The following is a 26185-nucleotide window of genomic DNA, read 5'->3' as shown; positions in this document are numbered from 1 at the left end:
GTAGCATTTACTACCTCTGTGATCACTGAGGTATTAGACCGGAGGAAATGTTTTCTCTATGCAACATATTAACATCAAGGAGATGAGCCTTATGTTCCCATGTAGAATTTACACCTAGTAACATTGCACATGCCTTGTTTTGTTTTTTTGCAGAGCAGAACAACGGGGTAAAATAAGACTCGCTTGACATGTTACAGAGACTGATTGGTCCCTTTGGGTAGCCAGGAGAGATGCTGTCAGGATCTGCTTTCAGACATCTGGTATTCCTTCTCCCTTCCTCTGCACAGTGGGACTGTCATAAAACCTGGCGTATGGACTATTGTAATAAATTTAACGCCTGGTCCTCCAGGATATTACTGGTTCTGTATTCTATTATCACAGAAATACAGTGTGAGAAAAATGTGAGAAAAATATGTATTTCAAAGGATTGGTTACGGCCTCTTTGAATGAGCACAATACATATGGCTTGAGGGGACTGAGAAGCCTATGTGCATACATGATAACATGATGCTTCACTGCTCCTGGAATCACTAGTTTACAGGTTTGAGGGGACAGAAAACTGATTTTAGGAGCATGGGAAACGAGCTGTTGCTTTATTCCAATTGTGACATGCAAGATAGAGCCCAGATTGTGTTTCTTACGGCCTCTTAAGAGCCACAGGGGGCAGAGTGAGACAAGGAATTGAGCCGACGACTGAACACAACAACCCTGAAGTCTGATCTACGTAAGATATGGTGCAGAGTAAAGAAGCCCTTTGGACCTGTTGGAATCTACAGAGCAGCATCTTCATCTGCAGATGGTGTGGGAGTGCTACAATGCAAACCAACAGGAAACATTCTTACCCTATTTCAATGCAGAATTGAGCAATTATTTATGTGGGTCAGTGATGGAATTACTGCTTTGGAAGCTAGTGAAACCAAGCATTTTCTATCCTTCCACCGACATTCGGTAGAGGGGTCACTAGTGATCAGCCGGAAAAAGAATTGAAGGAGAGGTAGTTTTATAAGACGAGAAAGTAAAGAAAGAAATGTTTGGTGGCCTGGTGAGGCCACATAGATCCGTTTATTTTATTATTAAACACATTTTTGATCCACAGATGGTAGAATGTGGTTACAATACAAGCCAAGCTCATGTCTAGTTGTTCAAAGCATTGGTGTTAGAGGACTAATATGTGGCGACCTGATACACACAGTATATACACGTTTAAGAGTGAGGTGTGAGAAACACTACTTAGTACACTTGAATTTAACAGAGCACTATTGTCTCACGAGCTAAAGCATTTGAAATGAAACAATAAGTGCAAGAATGGCTTTCCTTGCTTTGCCTTCTCTCCATCATCAGACTGGTGAAACTAACATGGTGGACGCCAGGCCCCATCTCTTTCTCATCAGGACAGACAAAGGAGAAAAACAAAGAAAAAGGGAGCCTCGATGGACTGTGGACACGAGACCTAAGCATCTCTGGTTCCTAACGCAAGCACATTACAAGCACCTGGGGACTGGCTTCCAGTCTCCAGTCTTAAAGCTGCTCAAGGAGAAAGTTCCTGCACATACAACAGAAAAAAAAGAACAAAGATTTACAAGTAAGGACTAATGTCCTCTGGATATCCCACGTTCTAGCTATTGATACAACCCCAACATGGGCACCGGATCATCTCCCCCCTCCCCTATCCGTTTCTCCTGCATCCTCCACCATCTTTTTCCTCTTTCAAGCCATTGGTTAGTCAGCATTGTTCTGGGTGCGGTTTAATGTCCATATCTTCAGTCAGGTTTCCTGGATCCCTGTGTGTGTGTGTGTGTGTGTGTGTGTGTGTGTGTGTGTGTGTGTGTGCGTACATGTGTGTGTGAGTGCATGTGTCTGAGATAGAGATGGAGAGAGATCATCCTGTAGTTATGCTGCAGCAGGGACCGTCGGCGCTTCACCAAATATATCCTCCGTCGTCCACCTCCCCCACCTCATCCTCATCGGCCTCCTCCGTGTTCTCCTCTGTCTCCTTCTCTTCCTCATCCTCCCATCCAACGCCACTGCCAAAATCACCTGAATAGGCCACTTCTTCATCTGGAAGAGAAAGGAAATGAGAATTACTCATGGTGCCTGTCTAGTATTGCATTGCATTCTGGTCCGATGTTTACTCTGTGTACCTTTTGACGATGAAAAGCCAATTGTAATGTAATGAGAAATGTTGAAATGAATTCAAAAACGTTGACCGAAATAGCAAAGAAAGGGCATGTGTTTGACTTTGTCTGGAGTTAATGGCCATTTCTAAGCCTTGCCAGGGGAGCCATTCTTATCAGGCGCGGGTTCAGTCCAACCGGCCTCCATTTATCTTAAAAGGCTATTCTCACAGCGACAAGCAGTCTTTTAGAATGCAAATGATCCCCCTGACACATGAATGTGCCACTGGCCCATTCAGTGAGCGATGCTGTTGTATGGGATTACATAAGGGACGCTTTGTACAAAGTGTATGTGTATGCGCGGGGGTGGGACGGGGGGGTTCTGATGTGAGGTGTGTATAGGTATCTCTTCCCTGTTCGTGTGTGCATGTGTACTGATGTCTTTACAGAGAGTGTGTTCAAGATTAGATTATGGCAGTCTCACCACAGTCAGGCTTTCCACGGATTCTAGAGCTCGCTAGCTCACCGCCATTCTGGTCGACACACCAGCACTCTCCTCTGTCGCACTGTAACTTCCTGTAGAATCCATCCTCATCACAGCTGGGAATGAACAGACCTAATAAACACACATACAATGTTACATTGCATAATGCAGAATGCATACATTATATGTGTATCCAACTGTATAATACTTACTGGCATAATGTGGAGCTGTGCCTCAGTGAACTATTTCGAAATGTTTCTAAAGTATGTATGAAATGTATGTAGTTAGAATGTATGCATGCAGCATGTGTTGCCTTCAATTTCAGATTCCATGCATACAAATCAATTTGTTAAGGCTAGTTGTAAATACATTTAGTCAGCACAAAACAAGAAACATAGGGTTGGTGATTATTATGGGACAAGAAAGGACACAGGCGCCTTAAATCACTTCTACTTATTAATAAGCTTAGCAAGATTCACTGCACTTTAACTTTTATAAAACGACAATAAAGCTTTGTCCATAGCGGGGCATAGAAAACGTTTGGTACCCCACATTATGCGCATTTGAACCCTTTCTCCCACTCTCAAACAACACCTTTTATTTCTTACGCTGAGAAGTAAAGGATAACTTGGTAACTTGTCAACTGTCAACTCGGCAGAAATCTTCCCTCGGTATGCCTGCGCCTTGTCCATTAATTGGATATAGCGGGACAAGTTATCCCTTACTTCTCAGCGTGAGAAACACTAGGTGTTGCGTGAGACTGTGGGAAATGGCGAGTCTCACGGCGAATGCATTTCATTCGCCGGAAGACTCTGTTTCAGGAGTTGATATATTTTTAAACAGAATATTCTAAAACGTTATCAGGGAAAGAATGACAACGCTGAAGGACATTGATGTTGCCAGGAGACAGGGTTTCAAGGGAAACGCTCAGCAGGCCGGCAGTGTTTATCTACGGTCAGCTCAGCCCTGATTCTGTCCTGTGTCCTTGGAGAGTCCTAATTCAGAACCCTACCACCCTGCCAAGTCTGCAACACACAAGCACGCACACACATACACACACACATACGCACACACACACATACTGGCGGCTGTCCTTCGTTTCCGTCTGTCAGTATCAAGTTATAATCCACAAGTCTGATCAAGGATTATCCCGGCCTGCCTCTTGTTATCTGTTTGAAGAGGCTCTTCTAAGTAATGGAATTGAATATAGACACACGTAGCATTATACGTACCAAACTTTCTCTTGCCTCCCTCTTGTACTTGGATCCTCTCAAGCTCAGACAGACAGGGGGGCTCTGAGGACGAAAGGAACACAACAGTCAGCACTAAAACGTTGTGTAGGCCTTGAACCAACCCTTGGATCTTTCAGAATAAAAGATGGCTAAATGATAGACAGACAGAGAAAAAAGTGGGGCAATGGGGCATATCAAAACTTGAAATACCCAAAAATCTAAAAGGAGATAAGTAATATAAAAAGTTGCCTCATCAGAGGCTTAATCCCAAACTAAGTGTCCACTGATTTCACAATATTACTTAAGCTGCTTGTCCTCTCCCAATCCAGGTCATAGATTCTGCTAGGCTTGCTGGCTGATGGCTGCAATCTTGGAGAGCTTGAGGGAGGACCAGGCTGTAAACAAGCGCCAGTGATGTTGTAAGCGCTTGGCGGCAGCCACTCCCCTCGATCACAGTGGAGCCAGAAAATGAGGGACGGACAAAGTGTGACGGACTCGGGGAGGCCTCAGAGGTGGCTGAGCTAAGGGGGGTGGACGGGGGGTGTATGGGTCTAAGTGTCTGGTCACAAGGTCATAAACTGCAGAAAACAAATAGGGGTTATTTGTCTCCCGCTCTGCTTCTCTACTGCTATATAACCCTCACTCTGTCTCCCTCTCTTTCCCTCTCTGACAAATACAGTTTTTACCCCAGGCGCATGTGGCGTAAACTGTGCTCCATCACAGGCTACAGACGGAGAAGTAGCAGTGATGCCCAGCCTGTTGCCTCTCTTCCCGATTGTGTAACAAAAGACACCTTGGACCCCCTTAAATTGGCATACTGCCCCTGTGACCCAATAGATCTTACGAAGAAGCCATCGCCCGTCAGTGCACACCGCCCTCTCCCACCTGGATAAGCTAAGTTCGTTCCCAAGCTTGCTGATGACAGCACCATCCTGGGTCTCATCTCCAAACACGAGACCGCCTACAGAGGAGGCTAACGTCTTGGATGCATGGTGACGGGACAACAACCTCCACGCCCCCATTCACATTGTTGGAGCTGAAGTGGATACAGTCTCCTGCTTAAAGTTCCTTGGTGTGTTTTTATCAATGATGACCTTTCCTGGCCCAGGCAATCAGCTGCAAGGGGTAGAAATGGCCCGAAAGCGCCTATACTTCTTGAGGAGACTGATGACGTTTGGCATGTCTGCCAAAACTCACACCAATTTCTACAGGTGCACCGTTGAGAGCTTCTCACCGTCTGCATGCAATATGGCAGCTGCTTTGCTGTGGATTGCGAGGCTCTCCAGAGGGTCTTGAAGACAGAGAAGCGCATCATTTGCTGCCACTTCCCCTCTGTGCAAGGCATCTACCACACACAACGCCTCAGAAAAGCACAGAAACCTCTACAGCCACCCAGGCCATGGATTGTTCTTGCCACTGTCGCCTGGAAGAAGTTACCGGAACATCCGGGCACGGACTACCAGACTCACTAACAGTTTTTCTCTCCCCAGGCTGTCAGGCTTCTCAATCAGCAACATTAATCTCAGTGACCACATGATCACCTCAATGTATGCTTTAGTCACTTTCCATGTGCGTTCACCATATAATGTATAATTGTTCACACAATTTAATATACAAATCCGTAGGCATTTCTACTATTTTTGATATGTAATACTATTGTTACCGTCTATATTCCACAGCTTTACTGGTTCTGAAACTGATGCTAGTGTTTCATTGCTATTCTTTACATTTACATTTAGTCATTTAGCAGACGCTCTTATCCAGAGCGACTTACAGTAAGTACAGGGACATTCCCCCGAGGCAAGTAGGGTGAAGTGCCTTGCCCAAGGACACAACGTCAGTTGGCATGACCGGGAATCGAACTGGCAACCTTAGGATTACTAGCCCGATTCCCTCACCGCTCAGCCACCTGACTCCCTATTCTTTACTATTCTTGCCCTTTTTGTTACTAATTTTAACAATTAAATGTTTACGCCTACTATTTAGCTGTTGCTTGCCATATCCTACAATTGTCCTTTTTTTAGAATAACCTTGTGTTAAACTGTGCAATTGACAAATAAAGCACTTTGACTTTGACAGTAGTCTGTGTACTTACTCTCTCTCCAAAAGCAGAGGCACCACTCTGCGGTGGAGACCTTCCCGTCCTTGTAGGAGTCGCAGGAGTTAAAGAAGGGCCGGATGCACACCTCGTACTTGTCCAGGTTGATGGCTGACAGCTCGGCCTGGTCCAAGTACAGGTCACTGTTGGTGTCCAGCTTGGAGAACATCCAACCTATGGAGTCCTTACAGCTAGCCACCAGACTCCGGTCCAGGACTGAAGAGACACACACATGCATGGAAGATATAATTTACTGACTCATAGATATTTCACTGGATAAGGTGCAGGACTATGCTAACTCTCCTGGTACAGTGTAAGACTGTCCATACTCCCCTGGTACAGTTTACGTTTATACTAACTCACATGGCTGGTACAGTGTAAGCCTATACTAACTCACATGGCTGATACACTACAGGTATATACTAACTTACCTGGTACAGTGCAGGGCTATATTAACTCACCTGGTACACAATAGGTCTATACTAACTCACCTGGTTCACTGTAAGTCTATACTAAATCACCTGGTACACTGTAGGTGTATACTAACTCACCTGGTACCCAATAGGTCTATACTAACTCACCTGGTACAGTGCATGTGTATGCTAACTCTCCTGGTACAGTGCAAGTCTTTACTAACTCACCTGGTACAGTGCAGATCTATACTAACTCTTACCTGATGTGCTGGCTGCCGCGGCTGTGGTGCTGGCCCCAGTCTTGGTGTTGTTGTTTTGCTTGGCGTTGCCCTGTAGCAGCTGGAACCAGTCCCTCAGCCGGTCCCCCAGATCAGCCAGGTCCTGTCCAGTACAGCTCTCAACTGAGGGAGGGAGCGACAAGGGAAGAGGAATTGCAACACTGTACAGACATTGGCCGCGTTTCCCAGATTCGTTAAGAGCTTCTTAGCTTCTCAGCTTCTAAACAAATCTGGGAAACGCGGCCATTGTGTGTGTGCTTGTGTGGATGCGTGCGTGTATGTGTGTTTAACTCACCATGCTTGCTCTCTGTAACCATGGCAGAAGAGGTGGTTGGACAGGGACACAGGCCTGAGCATGTCATGGTCAGCTCCTTCCCTGTCAGACATGCCTGCTGCTCCAGTTTGCACTGGAACACACAAATACACACACATACAAACACACACACACACAGGGACAATGAGGAAGAGAAGGGAAATGAGTAATGTCCTAGATACAGATCAATGGTGACCATATATACCCTCCTTCAGATAACAGCCTTTCCTTGATACAAGCCTAGAGTGAATAGGAATAATCAGGTTTTCTTGTTCTACATCTCAACAAGGTCACAAGTCCTCACTTTGAAGACAAAGGATAAATCAATGAACACATGGGAGGGAGTTACTGCAACCCTCTGCTCCTTAATCCCCCCGGGGGACATGTATCACGTCTCTCTGTATTTGTGCATCTCTGGAGACTCTCTCCCCTCCAAACTTCTCCTCTCCAACCATACACTCAGCTGTGCCTGCAGTCTCAAGCAGCAGAGAGCAGCCGTGGATGTGTGCACACCATGTTTTGATGCAAAAATGCCCCCCCGCCAGGTCTCTCTTTGGAAAACTATGAGAAGACAGATGGACTTGGTGTATGTGGGTGTAGGTTTTGAGGTAAGTGTAGCTGGGTGGTGTGTGTATTAGTTGGGTTTACCTGTGAGGCATAGTTGTGGCCATCTGATCCACACACAGGACCAGATGAGGAGATGGGACACGGCTGGCAGGTACCATCAGGAGACCTCAGAGATGGCTGCTTCAGCCTGACAGACAGGGATACACCACATAAGAAGATAAAAAGGAGGACAAAACACATGAGATGACAAAAAGCTGACAGGTACAAAACATTAATATCTACTCCCATTTTATTGTTGATTATGTCTTACATTGAAAACTGGGCTATGAAAAGAGTCACTTTCCCATATATTATCCCCTCCATTATGTTTGGACAAAGACTTACTGATTTTTGTTTTGTGATTTTTGAGCTTGTAGTGCCCATTGAGCCATAGATGTCTGAGTGGTAGCCCATTCTCAGGTTTTATTAAAGGTTTTTTGTAGTGGTGGGCCGTTATCGGCGTTAACGTGCTGCGTTAACGTAAGACTCAAATCGGGCGATAAAAAAAATATCGCCGTTAATCTATTCTCAAAGTTGGGTTGGGAGCTGGGTCTATACTACGCAAACTATGATGACTTTCACCTTGATATTTTAGCTCGGATGTATACCTAGCCGAATTGCACTGTAGGGGTCTTCGAACCTGTGTGTATGCCTTGTGTATGAAATTATCACATCAAACGTGACGTGTTAACATGGATGCAGCTATGAAGCCGCCTGGTTTGCTTCAGGGAAAATTTATTTTTAAGAAGCTTCCCAATGGAAACCTCGACAAGACTAAGGTTGTTTGCACCTTGTGCTATGCGGAATGAGTTTACTGTAGGAGTTCTTCCAGTCTCAAATACCACCTAAACGCAAAGCATCCCTTAGAGCTAATGCGGAAGATGCCGGGCCAAGCACTGATGTAGCACAGGGGAAGAGTCGTCGTCAAACTACTGATTGAGTGCAACGGCAAGCCCGTCAGCACAGCTCTATCAGCCAAGCTAACTAATCTAATAAACAGGTAATAAACACAAGTACATCTTATTCAACATAATTTATTTTCATCACCAATTATCATAGTAGAACAGCTTTCTCAAGAAGTTTGTGATGCATTTTGGAAACAGGAGATGAGCCCCTGGTCTAATGCGCCACCTAGAAACCCGTTCTCAAAGACTTACTTTTAGTCATTATTTGGGTAGCACACATATTCTGAATGCCTTCGGCGGAATTCAAATGAGACATTTTAATCTAGATTCATCTAGATTAACACCAAGATTACAGTGAGACTAATCTAGATTTTAAAAATTAATCTATGCCCACCACTAGTTTTTTCATAAATCATTGTTTAATTTTGGCTGTTTGAAATGACCACACCTTTTATACATGGATAAGACTATTGCATGATTCAGCATCTAGTCTAAATCTCAGGTTTTTGATAAACTCTGTATTATCATCATGAAAACCAGAATTGTGCCAATGCTAAAACCTGAGGAAAAAATATTGAAACGGTAAGAGACATTGGCTGAACCTTAGGCTGATGTGAATCAAATGTTTCGGAACATTATTAAGAAGAAAGAGAGCACCGATGAGCTCAGTAATCACATGGGGACTGGTAGACCAAGGAAGACCCCCACAGCTGATGACAGAAGATATCTCTCTAATGAAGAGAAAACCACAAACACCTGTCCGACGGATTAGGAACCCTTTCAGGAAGCAGGTCAATAACTACTGTCCACAGAAAACGCCATGAACAGAAATGCAGAGGCTACATTACAAGATACAAACCACTGGTAGCTGAAAAAAAGAACTCGATGGCCAGGTTAAAGTTTCCAAGAAGTACTTGAAAGAGCAAGCAGAGTTCTGGAAAAAGTGTAAAAGACAGATGAGATCAAGATGAACTTGTATCAGTGATAGATGGCAAGAGCATAGTATGGAGGCGAAAATTAATGGTTCATGATCCAAACTATAGGGGGGGTGGCCTGGGCATGTCTTGCTGCCACAGGTTCTGAATAAATTCAGAAGTGCATAGAAACATATTTACTGCTCAAGTTCAAGCAAATGCGTCAAATCTCACTGGCCGGTGCTTCATTCTACATTTACATTTATTCATTTAGCAACATTTATTCATTTAGCAGACGCTTTTATCCAAAGCGACTTCCAAGAGAGAGCTTTACAAAAGTGTATAGGTCACTGATCATAACAACGAGATAGCCCCAAAACATTGTGGGTAGCCAAAACATGAAGCATACATTGTGAAAAGCAAATAAGTTCCAATGGGAAGAACTATAAGAGCATTTAGTTAAACAAGTTACAATTAAACAACATGAACCTCAAAAAGTGCAAGAGTGTACCTGTAGAAAAAGTAAGCAACAATAATATAATTCTACAGCAATACAAAGATTCAAAACATACTGCTAAGCAACAAAATTATTTGAACCTTAAAACTAGGAAATTCTAAAGTCAGTCATCTGATTTGATTCCAATTGAGCATGGATATGCAACAATGTACTAAAACTGTCTACTAAATGTGCCTACTTTCATTTACATATAATTGTGCCCCTGTACACAATCATGCTGGAGTGCAGGAAGTGGAGTCCATAAAGACATGGTTCAAAAAGGTCTGTTTGGCCTGCACAGAGCTCTGACCTCAACCCCATTGAACATCTTCAGGATGAATTGGAATGCCAATTTCAAGCCAGGCCTTCCCATTCAACACCAGTGCCTGACTTCTCAAATGCTCTTTTGGCTGAATGGGCACCAATTCTGAGAGACACATTCCAAAATCGCGTGTACAGCCTTCTCAGAAGAGAGGCAGCTGTTATAGCTGCAAATGGGGGGGCAACTCCATATTAGCAACTTTGATTTGGGAATGGAATGTCCAACAAGCTCATATAGTGATTGTCAGGTGTCCATATACTTTTGGCCATATTGTGCATAAAAGGTCTTTCTACATGTTCAAAACAAAATTACTGAAAATACCCTTTAATGAAATCAGATTGTGGATTGTTTAATTACAAATCTAAAACTGTGGAGTACAAAGAAGTACATTTATTTGTCCCAAACACTATGGAGGGCACTGACAAATGTATCCCCATGCATCTTATATTTCACAATTTATTAAATGGTTTTAAAACTATACATGCTACATTATAAGGACATTTAATGGTAGCCTTCCCATACAAGTTAAATACCACAAGAATAGACAGAATTCTCCATGTGCGGATTTATAAGCAATACATGTAAATATGGCGTATTTATTTTATTTATAAGAAATGTATTATCAGATGGGAATTACTTTACATTTTAATGTCTCAAAACAATACTAAAGGTCTTTTTTGCTGGTAGTCCACAGTAGCGATGTGTTCTGAGGGTTGTTTAGTGTAGACTCACGAACATAGCCAGAGGGTTGTCCTCTGGCACTTTACAGTATCATATCTAGCAGAGGCTATTTACAGAGTGCACGTGTGCACTGGGGACATTCTGTGAAAAACTGCTGCTGGAGCTTTTTAATAGTCTCGTCTCAGAAGTGCATCATTCAACATTAGACACTAACGGCCCATACAATAATGGGGAGAACCGGCCTTCTATCACCAAAACCTCAACTGCATAGAGGACTTATGGAAGCTATACATTCTCTATATAATGTGCAGTTTTGAGGTTACTTTGCCCATGATGATGTACCAGCATGGATGTGTGTGTGTTTCCACCTGTCAGCGAGTGAGTACTATGAGTGTATTTGGGGCTACCATCTACACTGGGCTACACAAACCATACACTCACCTGTGCTCCAGCTTCTTGCGGTTGACACACACAGCTCTCTGGTAGCCCTGGGCGATGCACACCTTGTGCCGGCTGCATTTAACCTTCTGGCATGGGTCCTTGGTGGTGTCTACATCTGAGATGAGAGATGGAGGGAGAGAAGAAACACAAAGAAGACAATGGGTTTATCTCTTTCTTCTATTCTTTTTCTTACCCTCACAGCCCACATAACACACAAGACATTCTTTCTCTCTCTCTCTCTCTCTCTCTCTCTCTCTCTCTCTCTCTCTCTCTCTCTCTCTCTCTCTCTCTCTCTCTCTCTCTCTCTCTCTCTCTCTCTCTCTCTCTCTCTCTCTCCTGTACATCTTAATTAATAGGAGTGATTCACCAGGGTCCGGAGTGTTGCAATCAGCAGTGCTATAGGCTAAAGTCTGCACAGCTACTCTGGCCCACCTCATCCATCACGCACACCTCTGCAGACGGCTAATGACTAAACCGCATGTCAGCCCCACACACACACTCATATGTCACCGCTGTCTTTTCCCAGTGAGCACTCCTCCTCCTCCACCCCCCCACCCAGCCCTGAAGCGCCTCACCATCCGACCCCCTCCCCCATGGTATGCCATCCATCAGCACGGCACACTAGACCACTGTGTATTTACAGACCACCAGTGGGCTTTACCAGAGAGATCAACTAAATAAGACCAACCGAGCTCGTCGTCCCTTTCTCTACGCTTTACAGACACCATGGCAGCACACGTTGCGATATTCAGATACAGACGTACCGTTGTTTATCCTCTCGTGCCATATCTCCTTTTGAAGAACAAGGCCCAACCGGGTAAGGCTGAGGGCCACGCTGGCTTACTGGGACAAACTTCTATTTTCAAGAAGCACAAATCCAAACAATGCAGTCCTTGTGTGCCATGTTCCACCATTAGTATGAGACAGAGGTAGTGGTGGTGTGTGTGTTTCTGCCTGTCACTGACTGGGCTTTTTTTTTTACTTTGCCAACCTCCAAGACTCTCGTGGCAGGGATTCTCTGAGGCCCTCACAACTTTCACCCGTAATCTGACGTCCTCCCTACACTCTTGATAAATGTTCCTACTTCGCTCGGCTCTAGGCTTGGCATGCTCGATGGTTTGACACCCAGCTAATTCACACTAATGCATCAGCAGAATCAGGAAGGGTGAGGAGCTAGCTGCCAATTTACGTACGAGGATGCCATTTTACAGACAGAGAGGAGAGAGAGAAAAAGCCCGAAAGGATAGAAGAGAAATAGGGACAAACAGAGAGACAGAATAATAAGAAAAACACAAAAGAAAGAAAAAAAAGAAAGCAATTTTGAAAAAGAGAAACCGAGTGAAATTCAATGTGTTTATTTGCCCTTCCAGCTGTACCGTTGATGGCAAAACCCTTATGTTGTGCCTCCCCCTGAAGATTATGCTGTAATACTTAATCAAAAGAAAATGAAAAAAAGTAATACGAACTGAAAGGACTTAATCCTCTACGCACATAGGGACATTTGAGAATAAATATCTCAAGTAGAAGCTACAATGCTAGCGTAGGTTTGTCCTGTGTGTAATAAAAACATATGGTAGCTGCTTGAGCTCCATGTTAACTTAACAGGCTTCCACGGATTAAGGCAGAGTCTACGATGATGACGTTCCCATGGCAACAGGCTCTCAGTGGTTTAGGGATGGTTTCTGGCAGTGGTTTGCAGCTTAATATGCCATTTTCCAGAGAACCCCTTCTGTCTCTGTCCCCCTGTCGTCGCATGTTTCTTTTTTATCTCAAGCTTCCTTCTTCTTTTCTATGACTCCATTGATACAGACAACCCTTTATCTCTCTGATTCATGTCCTTTTCTCTACGTTTCCCTTCATTGCCCACACATGAGCATCCTCTGCAACGGTTCTCTCCTTCTCTTTCGCTCACCTTCTCGATCCAGCGGTACCTCCCATGTCCTTCCCTCCCTTCATCTCCACCGATGCATCCCAGACTAAGTTCGGTAGGGGGTGTGTAGTACAATCGGAGTAGCCATTAAATCTGTGATAAACCTGACTAATTGCCCTCCCTGTGTTCTGATGTGGCCCGATCCAGATTAGCATGCAGCTAATCCTGTCAGATTGATCCATGCGGGAGATTTGTGAGCTCAGCCCAGAGCCCCATCATCCTCCCTCACATCCCCTGTTTACAAACTCACAAGCCTCTGATATCATCACAGCTATCTCCCTGTAGCGGCGGGGTTCTCTGAAACCAGGGTGCGATCTCAGTGTATACTGTTGGCTGTATAACTGAAAACCTAGTGTTACACACGCTCGCTCTCGCTCGCTTGCACATACACACCCGCACACAGTACGGCAGGCTATCAATACCCTGCAGCAAGGGTATTAAACTCTGGACTGGAGAGTGCAGTTTCAGCTTGTTTTCATATCTCATTAGAGGGGAGCATTGATTAAGGGCCAATGATTTGCGAGCACACAAAGTCTGCTGACCAGACCTTCTGGTTCAAACCAGATGTTGATGAATTAAAGGTGAGCTGGTTGCTATAGATTTGGTGAAGGTCTAACCTGACTCACGGGAAAGTCGCTGAGAGAACACGTCCCATCTTGATGTTCATAATGAGACGTGGCCCTGAACCACAGCTGTGTTTCTCCACCATTGGACAACACTGACGCCGATCATCCAATCAGGGTGTTGCGCTAGCCGATTGTGTGACTAAGCAGCTGTGAAATTGCCAACGTGCAAATAACCCTGACCTTCCTCCGGCACAGCGGGGAGGGGGGGGGTTGGGGGAGGTTGACAAAATGTTTGAGTCAGAGTTTGCATCAGCGAGAAGTCCTTCACGGGGAGGTTTCTTTGCGGTTGGCTCTCCAAAGTAAATCTGGGTGGCTAACGAGGCCTGTAGGGGATGAATGAGACTGATCTGTCGGCCAGGCTCTACGGTGAAGACATCACACTGATTTAGTGATGTCTGCGGAGGGACAAATCGGCCATTCTCTCTTTTTTCTCCCTTCCCTTCTTTCTCTGCGCCATTAAACCAGTCATAGATGCAAGAAGATCAATGTGGAGGCACAGTGCAGAGGAGGAGGGGGTAAATTGGAGGTGGAGACAGGTTGAGGGATAGAGAGAAGCGGGGGGTTGTAGTGGTGAGGGGGGAGGGGGGATCGATGCTATGGAAACAAGATGATCTCCTAGTCCAGTGATAGAGCTGGTTCGGTGCAACTGCACATTGCCAGCTGAGTAACAGCAGAGTCCAGTGTGTGTGTGTGTGTGTGTGTGTGTGTGTGTGTGTGTGTGTGTGTGTGTGTGTGTGTGTGTGTGTGTGTGTGCGTGATTAAGGGAGACTGTAAAACTAAATGTAAGTGAAGTGTCCGTAGTCCACTCTCAGTCCTAACCTATGCCTTTCAACATTGTTAAGTGGATTCCGATCTAGCAGGGACAAAGCCAATGTCAGTCACCTTAGGCTACATTGAGTCATTAGCGTGTTGCCCTCTCTCTCGTACTCCATATCCCCCCTCTCATTCTACCTCTCTCCCTCTCTTTCTCCCTCCCTCTCTCCCTCTCCCCTCACCTCTCTCCCACTCTCCCACCCTTCCACTTTCTCTGTCTCTTTCTCTTTTTTTCTTGATGTCCCTTCACTCTAAGTCATAATTAGCCCTTCATTAAGCCCTGATAGTACTGCACTAATGGACTCCCCTATTCCTCCAACTTCCTTTGAGCTGCGAATCACCACACAATGAACAAGACTTCCTGCCATGACTTCATCTGCCTGTGGCTCCGTTAAACACTGAGTCACTGCCTGGGCCACGGTCATAGTCTGTGTAGGATACTGTAGCTCCAACCCAAAGACATTTGGGGGTGGGGGCTCATGCTGTGGCTGGGGGGTTGGTCAGCCCAAAGGAGGCAGGCCGGAGGTCAAGCAGCTCTGCTGCTAATCTAACAACGACAGATCTTTTCATCATCAGTCCAACGCATCTGTGGACAGAAGCTGACTCCCCAAAACAAATGGGGAGGGTGATTCAGGTATCCCTTATACTAAACAGTGGTGTTGTCTACGCGGCATGTGAGCATTAATTGTATGCCCACAATAAGATATAGGGGTGGACGACGGCATAGTTGGTAAACTGATAGCATGGCTTGGCCACTACTACATACTAGACGGCACCATTGTTTTGATGGTGTGTAGCTACTGTACAGCCCTGCCTTTTCCTTTGTAGAGGAAGATTCTAGATATTAGTCTGTGAACTGGCTCTCATAGTGTCAGTGGAGAGCCCTTAACAAAGACATCAAGCGGCATTCAAATTGATTATAAGTACAGTGCTTGCCTCTGTTCTCTGGTTAATGTGACAAAATACAGAACAAAAGCGTGAGCGTTAATCCAGTTACTTAGCACTTACTTTCATTTGAGCCTTGATTCTCATCCCAGGTACGGACATAATCATCCTACAAAGACAGAAACAAAGAGATTAATGTGGTCATTCGTTCATTACCATGTTCCTGTCTAGGTTGTGTAGGGTTACGAAGTAAATTTAATACTCAGCCTAGATTCCTGCTAAAATATTAAAAACTTAATCCAACATTTTCTGTGTTTACAGTTTGTTTTCTACACTTTTGGATTGGATTGGATTGGAATTCAATGGATCCATTTGAAATTCCTTATAAACATTTTATATCACATGCATTCATGATTAATGGAGTAAGTGAATTACTGTGAAGTCATATAGGATTCAAAAGGCTTTTTGGGGATGGTATAACTGTGCCCTCCTGTACTTCCACACATAGTGGTTGTGGAACATATGGAAGGAGTGGGAGCGATGTTTTAAGTGCCTGTCACTTCTCCCTCTCCCTAAATATGACCATAATCACCTTCATTAAAATGGACAAGATGAGAGAGAGAGAGAGAGAGAGAGAGAGAGAGAGAGAGAGAGAGAGAGAGAGAGAGAGAGAGAGAAGATTCTGAAGGGGACAGTATAGTAAGATCGACTGACCTCTACTTCCTGGTGAAACAACAGGCAAAAGGAGGGAAAGAGAAAAATACGTTGTTAGAGGAGAGGAGGAAGATAACAGACCAGCATATTTTAACGTGCATTCATTAACATTGACTGGTCCTTGCAAGAAGGTTTTCGGATGACTTCTTCAGATGACTGATTCAGCCAATGTACTTCCCGACTTCTCAAGTAAATAAAATGAAATATGCACAAAACAGAAGTTCCAAACAGCAGTACAGTTGTGCTGTAGTTACCTTCTCAGTGGGATTTCATGAACAAAAATGCAGGACAGTCAGGTTACTCTTCCCAAAATAATAAAAATGTGACATATCACAGAATTTACTATCCACCTCCTTAACTCAGTAAGATATACAGTACATCACTGTAAATATTTATTGAGTAGGAAAGCTGTGTCAAAGAATTCTCAGGAAAGCAATAAAATGTGACACAAGAAATAAGCGTCCCTCATAAAGGCAGACACTGGGGTCCCCTCTCTGTTTTTCAACTTCCAGGCCATTTTAATAGAGGTAAATGTTTACATCATCAAGGGCTCAGCGTGGCCATTTAAACTCGCTTTGCCTCAGTGCAGCTTTGCACAAATCACCATGGACAAATTTCCACAAACCCCTTTTTTCTTCTTTTCCCTGTCTCTCTTCCCTTTCTCCCCCCTTCCATTTCTCATCCCCCCCCCCCTCCCATTCTCTCTCTCACCCCACTTTCAGTTACAGCCTCTCTCTCTTCTAGGCCAAAGCACTTACAGTAAACAGGACGGTGTCTATGACAGGGAGGGGCATGAGTTTAAATCAAACGCTCTCCAGTTTGGCTGCATGAGTTACGGTCTTTAATGTAGTTTAACCTTGTCGAACCTGATGGAGTCACACATTAGCAGGCCAAGAACTCAGAGTTTATGACCAGGCCATTCATCTGACACCTCTCATGTCCACTTATTGATGCTGCGGCTCCTGAATTATTTAGCAGGTTATCTGTATTTGTGTTCCTGCCAAGACCATTGGGGAAGGTGTCCTACTGCTGTGCCTGGAGTTGAAATTTATGGCTTTATGGAGGAAAGGTCAGAGGAAATGCATTTAGGAAGAAATGTTATTTTCTGGGTGTGCATGGAAATTTACTTTGGGGCCACGGGAGGATATGGGTACATTTTCTGCAATGAGCTATAAGAGTGGATGTGTCAATGTACAGCTTGTATAGTGTTCGCCATCTTGGTACTGGCATCCATATTTTATGTACATGGTATTCACTTCTTTTAAAACCAGTTCTGAAGCACATTCAAGGCCATGCTTAGCAATTATGAAGAAATTGATAGCTTGGTTGCAAAAATTGCTGTAGCGCTTCCAGACACATTGGGATTTACGATGTTCCAGATGTTATCAACTCAACTTCAGTCAGAAACTCGGAACAAGATTTCGCCAGGTCAACACCCACCGCATTTTTTTATTAGGTTTTTGCTTGGAAGGAACTGTCACCTTGTCATGGGAGTTGATGTGTTTGTGTGAGCATGTGTGTGTGTGGAGAGGAGTGGAGAGAACGAATGTGCGTGTTTGCATTTGTGCATTTGTGTGCTTGTGCTTGACAGGTGTTCCTCCGTCCATGTCAGCTGTCACATGCACTCAACAATCTGTTTGATTGGAGCCTACTGTGCGGTCCTGCTAGTGGCGGTGTAGATCACGGAGTGCGAAAGTATGGAATTCTAAGAATACACAGGAATGACTGAAGTGACATCCCGCCATGTTAGATACCTTTATCTTAAGGGCCTGCTGTAGAGAGGATTATCCATAGACAAGACTTGGACAACCAAAACGCAGTTCAGGAGAGAAGGGGCTGAAGAGGTCTGTCCTTAAACCACTGATCAGTTAACAACAATTAAAGATAATTATGACTTTATTACTTTTATACTGTTTGAAATGTTCTGAATATAATAAACAATGTTTGATCTATACCTTGCAATATTAAGCTCATGAGCACATAACCCTTGGTTATGTCTAGGATAGAAATATGCCTATCTATTAATTATGTTTCTTCTATCATTGATAACTGTCATGATGCTGTTTTCTTATGCCTGCATAGCCATAAGTTAGTTTTTTGTAAGATGTGACTAGGAAAGGCCTTGTTGTGAACTTGTTTGAACTATTCCTTTCATTGACTTGGTACTTTCAGAGCAATTGGGTATTATCTAATACATCTTCAGGGTTTTATACAACAGCAATATCTTTCAAGCAAGCTCAACTAAAAAAGCATCCACTGCAACATAACTTGAGCAAGCTAGTGCAACAGCTTTTAGTCTGAAAACCTCTTCTCATTGAGGTGAGAATGGAGTGAGCATTTAGTAAGCTATTGCCTCCTGGAAGCAGAAAAAGCTGGAAAATAAACTGTTTTTACCCCTTGCAGAGTTTACTCAGCTAGCCCCTGCTGTTGCTCACTGACTGCAGAAACCTCTCTCATTCTGTCTGGCATCCAACAGCTCCAAGAAATGGCTTCAGACCATGTAATATATGTATTTCTTTTCAACCTCTCACTCCTTCACTCTCCCGTGTTTTCTGTCAGTCTTACTCTCCCAACCTTTTCCGTTCTTTCTTTCTCTCCCTCTCTTTCTCTCTCTCTCTGTGTGTCTCTCTCTCTCTCTCTCTCTTTTTCGGTCTCCACTTCACTTTTCTTCAACTCCTGTCTTTTTTAAATTTTTACATCCTTTCCATCCCTCTTTTTTTGCCTCTTTTTTAATCTCCACCTCACATCCCCTTCCTCTGCCCACCACTGTTTCCTCTCACTCTCCCTCCATCTCGTTCACTTTTACTGAGCCAGCACAGTATTCCGCGGAACTCTCCCTTTGATTATGGATCCAATCAGTCATGCTGGAGGACAAACATGAGCAACCCAGAGGATCGTTCTACACACTGTTCTTCTTTATCTCCGTCATGTTTTCTCCAGCTCGCTGCTACTCTGGGCTTAGAGGCATGAAGGCACGGGGGGGCTGCTAATTGAAGTACGCATGTAACTGGCCGGGAGCGGTGCACAGTGGGCGTGTAGAGGCAGATCAAACACACACTAGGCAGCACCGGACTGACCTGCTCCTCTGGATGGAGCCTGGGGTGTGTGTGGGTGTGTGTGTGTGTGTGTGGGGGGGGGGGGCTGACTCACAGAGAGATGAAGATGGATTGAGGAAACAGTGGGAAAGGAATAGAGATGGAGAGAGGCCTCAAAAGTCAGGGAGGGGGGCCTTTAATCACACAATAAAAACAGTCCTCTATTCTCCCTATGGATGAAGTGCGTTCTGTGTGTTCACACAGAAAAAAACACGTCATGCCTGGCTCAATATTAATCTGATTTGCTTCCCCCTAGACAGCCTCTCTATTCAGCGCTTTGCTCAGCTTTATTGACATAGGCCCCTGAGCACTAACATGTCACACAATCTACAATCAATTACACTGGGAATACTGCAACGGCACCGGCCAGACACAAAGATTAATATGGGGCTTGGATGAAAACTTAAACACTTTCAGGACCTTAACAACTCAATTGCTTGCTCTGTTCCTTTTTCAATATTCCCATGGTAGGCAGAGCGAATTGAGGAAAACTCACTCAGTTTTGAATTATGTCCATCATTCACGGATTTATTTTGAAATAATGTAAAATTAGCTCCATTGGATTCTAATGCAAATGGAAAAATGTGTTTTCTTCAGAAGTAAACCCCCATGTTTGACACTTATCTTAAAGGGAAAGCACAGGTATATGCAGACATGATACTGGCAAGATTCAGATTCAAGACAATGTTGCCTGGATTGTCTCTGCGGGAGACACCTTAAAGCAGTGGTAAAGCATGCAGGCAGGTAACCAGGGTAACAGTTCATTATTTATCTAGTCCTAATTGCGCTTTCCTTTCGTCTGTGTTTCAGCTGCCAACACTGACAACGCAATACCACACAAGCAAGCACGCACAAACACTCACACACATGGCTGTGTCTCTCACGGTCTCATTATTCTACAGAAAAACTCAACTTCTCCACCATTGTGTCTTTAAAACACATGCAGAGAGTAAGAGAGGAGAATGGTCTGGCAACTCACCAGAGATTCTAGAAAAAACTGAGAGTACCTGTAATGGAGGATAAGCCCTACAAGTGAATCGAATCACAGTGGCTCCACGTTCTTTTGTACTTTGTAGCTTCTCACCGATGAGCCACAAAAACCTCCAATCTTGCATTTAACAGAATGTGCTGTCATGCAGAACTGGACAGTTACAGGTAGAGCCATATAATATCCATCCATTCAGCTTCCTATGGAAAACACAAATTCGAACACAGCTGATCTTCCTGGTCTCCCCAGCTGTATGTACAGCATCTGTTCTCAAATCTCTATTCCTGCACAGTGTATTGAAGCTGGCGTAATGCGACGGTAAATAACCACCAGACTACGACGAAAGGCTCGTTCTCTACTCACATACACCCCTGCTCGTGTTCTGACAACCAGCCAAGACACCCCAACAGACACCCCCTTCCCAACACAGCCCCACTGGTCAGACCTCATTCAGACGTAGTATCTATTGTGGCCCCTGGTCTCCCGTTCAGCACAAATAGGCTCCTGTGAAAAATCGAATCCCCTGCAGGCTTACCAAGGCACTGGGCCAGAGTAAGAAAGAAGCCAACATGCACATAAGAGACCACAGTAGACAGAGTAACTGTGGTATGCAGCAGTTACCATTTCCACTGATAACAAAACATTGTCAATCTGTCAACTTTCAATATGGCACCTACCATTAACCTTGTTATTGGGACTTTACAATTATCAGTGTGAAGCGTACGATGAACACAATAGTGGGACTGTGCATAGTGCAGTCAGAGGGCAAAGTCTGTTGGCGGTGGGATAGCCAGGGCAAGGGCATTTTCTGGTGATAATCATTGTCTGGCATCACCGAATATGTCGGAATAGGATTGGGTTTAATGGAATATTTGGCTGCGCTGTCACGAACGCCATTATCCATAATTATGTTCCATATGCTGCTCCACAAGTGATGACAGAGAGGGGGGCGAGGTAGGGTCCACCCATACTGACTTACAACTCAAATCCTATTGGACCGAAGCCATGCTGAGAAGCACACCAGGCCTGGGTCCAAGAAATATATGAAGAGGAGCAGAGACTCCAAGTGATTCAGTTCTGTGCAGGCTATGCTATTGGGACTGCTTTACACATTCCTCGTCTCCGGGACAGCAGGGCCGTGAACATACTGTATGTACAATACAGTGTATCGCTGAGAGACATCTTCGATGTTGCCATCAAACGTTCAATTCCTCATGTTCCCCTAAAATCCTTCATTCAGATAGTCACCTAGCACCTGTACACCCCATCCATTTTGTCCTCTGTTGTTCTGCACTTCCAATCTGCTAGTGTTGATCGTGGGAGCTGAGGAGAAGCATGTGTGAAGGTACAGAACTCCGTCTGTTCCTTAATGAAAGGAAGTGGTGGAATAACAGCTGTGGGCAGGAACTGAGTGGCACAGCTTTGGTCCACTGGTTTAATAAGCTTCTAGGGAGACAGAAAGACAGGGAGAGAGTGACAGAGAGAGATTGAAAGAGACAGAGACACAGATGGAGAGAACGATGGAGACCAAATAACAATGTACAGATGTGTATGTATGTGTGTGTATTGCATTGTGCACAAACTGTTCAGAGATAACTTTAAAATCATCTTAATACCAGTACGGAATCATCTGTAGTGTTAATCTGGGGTCGTCTATGCGATCAAATAGAAAGGATTTACCAGTAAAACAAATGCAAATCTGGCCATTATTTTAGTATGTCTTCATGGTCAAAAGCTTACATTAATGAGAAAAGATAAGCAAAAAGAAAACTGCCTTTAGATTTTGGCTTAGGTGAGAGACTAAATCAGAAACGTATCACACATGCCAACCTAATTTTTTTAAATGGCCACCGTCCTTTAAAATTGAGAATTGAGCCACATGGATAGACAGGAGCCTGACCTGTTTACCTTTCTTATCCTGTTCGATTTCAAATATAGTTTCATCCATTTCAGGGTGATAGTAGCAATGAGAGTTCACTGCTTTTGTAATTCAGGATTAGTGCTAATAGGCTACATTTTGACACGTTTGTGTAAATCCTCAGTTGAATAAACAAGGGAAGGTTTTGCTGGATCAACAGTTACTGGTTTAATTTGTGATAATGCAGTGTACATTTTACTTTTACATGGCTCCAAATATACTTTTTACCATTACTGCATTTTAAAACAGATAACCTTTCTCAGACTACTAGGAATGGTTTTTGTCAAGACTTGATTTAACCATTTATTGTAATGGAAATAGGTTTGTTTTTGGCGGGGTGGTTATATCTAAGGGGAATCTCCCTGCCTTGGAGCATAGCTAGCATAGCACACGTACATACAATTACAAGGCAGGGAGAGCAGCCAGACTGCCATGCCAGAACTAGCTCTGCCGATATTAAAGGGATAGATATGCAACCGTTTAATCCAAATTATTCAATGTTGTAGTTATGATAATGTTATTGCCGCACGGTGTCTGGAACCAATACCAACCCTTCCTTGACTCTACCCGCTTAATAATTAGACCTGTGATCTTCTGGTCCACCTGTTATGGTATAAGCATAATATTAATGGACTTGCTATATGCACCATTTGTAACTCACAATAGATAAAAGTGTCTGGTAAATGAATAAGTGTAAATATTAATTGTCAGGCCTATGAAACACAACAGCACACAACACAGGACCACCAAATGCCTGTCTCAGTTTTACACAGAGGTTGTGATTTTCAAAATCTCTGAGCATCGAGTCCCACTGCCCCGTACTCCAGCCAATCACCATTACTGGCTTTCTGTTGTTCTACAGATCAGGTGCATTAGTGGAATGAAATATCCTGTGCACCTGTCAGGTTCAAATAATCGTAGATATTCTATTCATTTGTTGATTGTAACTGTTACATCTCATCACTAATCTTTTTTTAGTGAATATATTGAAATTATACTGTGGAGTTTCATTTTTTCATGTGATATACAGTTCTCCATTGGAAACACCATGAGTGCAATATTTTCATTTGCTTACAATAAATATGAATGTGTTATTTAGGCCCATGCATGTTAGGATGTACAGTGTGTGTATGCATATATACTGTATGTATATATACGTATGTGCATGACAGAGAGAGAGAAAAAAAGACTTCTTTCAAGCGCCTCTGCTTTGATTATTGTTTTCCAGAGTTGCATTAATATTTAACATCAGCTCTCAAATTACTATGTAAGCCAACCTTGTTTTAAGTAATTTAACTGTGTCATGTGCAATTCTTTATTGATGAACTGGATAATTCCAGAAGGAGGCCCATTTAATCTACTTTCCACTTGTGGTTTGTACTCTCTATTTCTATTCAAAGACAAGTTTGAAACATAACAGATTGAAAGGAAATATATGCAGAGTATACTGGTGTAATCCAATTATGAATACAAATGACCACAAATATATGTATAATATAATAATAATATATATGTATTTTAAGATTCTTCGTCACATGAAACTTGAAGTAAACCAACTAAGATTAAGCCTTAACATTACAATGTATTATTCATTCATGACATCGCCCACACTAAACGACCTTGTAGCTTTCCTATGAAAATGACACTGACGGTGTCAATTGATCTTTCCTATTTTCCCTTCATCCCAATTCCCGAGGAGCAGAGGGGGTGAAACAGAGTCCTCAAACTCCCTCTGAAACACATTCCATTTCAGGCCCATTTGCGGAGTGCCGTCTGTTGCTACGGCAGCAAGCTGAAATCAAAGCAGTTGCTATTGGCGATCCCCTGGGAGGCTCTGTGATGCTCTCCTCTGATGTTTCCCTTGTCAACATCACCAGAGACACCAGCACTCCAGCGCTTTCACTCACGAACACACATGCGCGAAACCCATGAGCAAGGACACACACAGGCACAAACACACTCCTATGCACACATATCAACCGCTAACTCATCCGGCAGTGCTCTTAGAATGGCAGATAACTTTGCAGGTAACACTGCACATTCCATCACTGCTTTAAGCTTAAATTGAGCACAAGGAAACCCATCTGTCAGCTTAGTAACTCTACTGGAAAGCCCAGTCTACAGCGACAGGGAGACGAGCTCAGCTTGTTTTCTCAGAAATGTTTTGATTTCCACTGAGGAAGGATGAGGGAAGGTTGTGCGGTATTGCACAGATGTGTGTACGAACCTGACTGCGTGTACATCTGTGTACAGTTTGCGAGTGCATGTTTGTGTGCGCATGTGTGTGCGTGTATCAAGATCACTAGGATTCACTTCTTAAAGCTGTTGTTCAGATGTGCAAGGTGTTGTGGGTGAGCCAATCAATAGATACCGATCTGAGAAAATACGGAAGGTGCTCTGGCCAGCAGTCTGAAGCAAGGATCCATCCGTGCTAAAATGAAGCACCAATGTATTCACAATCCAACTCTAATTTATACCTAATCTTTTCATGCCCAAAATGTCATGACTTTATTAAGGAAAGTTCCTCAAGGAAATTCTCCTTACATAATCACAGAGAGAGGCGGACAACTAATCCTGCCCCAGGCAGAGGGAGATGGGCTGGAAGGGGACCAGCGGGTTTTAGATCCATTCAGCTACTCAAGGAGGATCATTTGATGATTTTAGACCCTTGTCATATGAAGTAAATTACTAACAAATATACAGTATTCAACAGTAGATATGTGGAATTATTTAATCAATGTCACTCACGTTCAGGCTAAAGCCATTTCTCACTTTGTAAATAATGTAGTCTGTCAACTTACTGTAAATGGAGGGGAAAAAGTTGACAATTTCTTCAAAAACATACTTTTGCTGCCTCCAACTGCATTAGATCAATAACACTTTAACAGGATTCCAGTAGAATATAATCCAGAGTACTCTTTTGCAAATCATGCCATGATCGTTGGTAATCATATCACTGAGCTGGAGGCTGGGTTTCACATAACATATTCATGGACACTCAGAAACAGCAATAAACAGCCTTTGGGCTCAAATCAATCCATGCAACTTGGCTCAGACTGAAACTAAATGAATAACACCAGGAATCTATAATCAAATCAAATGCAGTTTAATTGTATATTGCCACCTCATTACAATGGTTTAAATGGAGGAATGTAGATCATAATACATCTGAAAAAGATACGCACAAGCATTATTGGAAATAAGGCTGGCACTAAACCTTTCATATATATATATAGTCATATTGCCTATTATTGCACTGACAATTGTTTAGTTGGTCAGTAGTCTGACATAATGGTGTTTTATTGTTAATTTCCCATATAGAAAGCATCGGAATTAGGATAACCTTTTGTTGCCCTGATCCAATTTACATGTACGTGTTAATTTTCTGGTTACCACTCAATACTTCACTGGACCGTGTCCCTTCATCCCGACCAACAGTCACAGTAAATAATGAATGGATAGGCAACAGAAAACATTTACCCGCAAACAGAGCCAACGGTACTTCCCAGACAACCCCTATTGGTAAAGAATCATCTCAATCACGGCGGGTTTAAGGTACGATTCTTGTAAGGGCATCCTTTCGCTGTTCACAGCTTACCGCATTACCACGGATCTCTCAATAAACACAGCGGACTTACATCTCTGAAGTGATTCCAGTGCTTGATCTTGCGGCTGTACTGTGAAATGGTGGACAGCCACTGCTCATCTTCCATGAAATTCCCCGTTTTTTCAGGCTCTTTTACACTCTTCGCATCCGCCCGAAAGGTGGACCCCACCAGCATCATCAACGGGACGAAAAGACACCGAATATTCGTCATTCTGACCATAGCGGATAGAAAAAGACGCACTCACTCGCACTGGCTTCTCTCCTGGACAAGAAGAGGAGGATGCTGAGATATGTCACCCGATTGTAGGATGC

At 43.7% G+C, this 26185-nt stretch overlaps 1 protein-coding gene across 1 annotated transcript; it reads right to left on the bottom strand.

Annotated features, from left to right (window-relative positions):
* Positions 1–1028: 1028 nt before the first annotated feature.
* On the bottom strand, positions 1029–26185 carry spock2 (SPARC (osteonectin), cwcv and kazal like domains proteoglycan 2). Its single transcript, XM_062463392.1, has 10 exons — positions 25905–26185; positions 15675–15720; positions 11298–11412; positions 7581–7686; positions 6915–7026; positions 6602–6742; positions 5926–6144; positions 3831–3893; positions 2599–2730; positions 1029–2058 (listed from the first exon to the last, which is right to left on the bottom strand). Exons 1-10 carry the CDS (start codon positions 26091–26093, stop codon positions 1919–1921), a joined length of 1263 nt encoding a protein of 420 aa, XP_062319376.1. The 5' UTR covers positions 26094–26185; the 3' UTR covers positions 1029–1918.

The sequence above is a fragment of the Osmerus eperlanus genome, chromosome 6 (genome assembly GCF_963692335.1).
Source record: "Osmerus eperlanus chromosome 6, fOsmEpe2.1, whole genome shotgun sequence".
Lineage (NCBI taxonomy): Eukaryota > Metazoa > Chordata > Actinopteri > Osmeriformes > Osmeridae > Osmerus > Osmerus eperlanus.
This window is presented reverse-complemented; position numbering and strand designations above follow the sequence as displayed.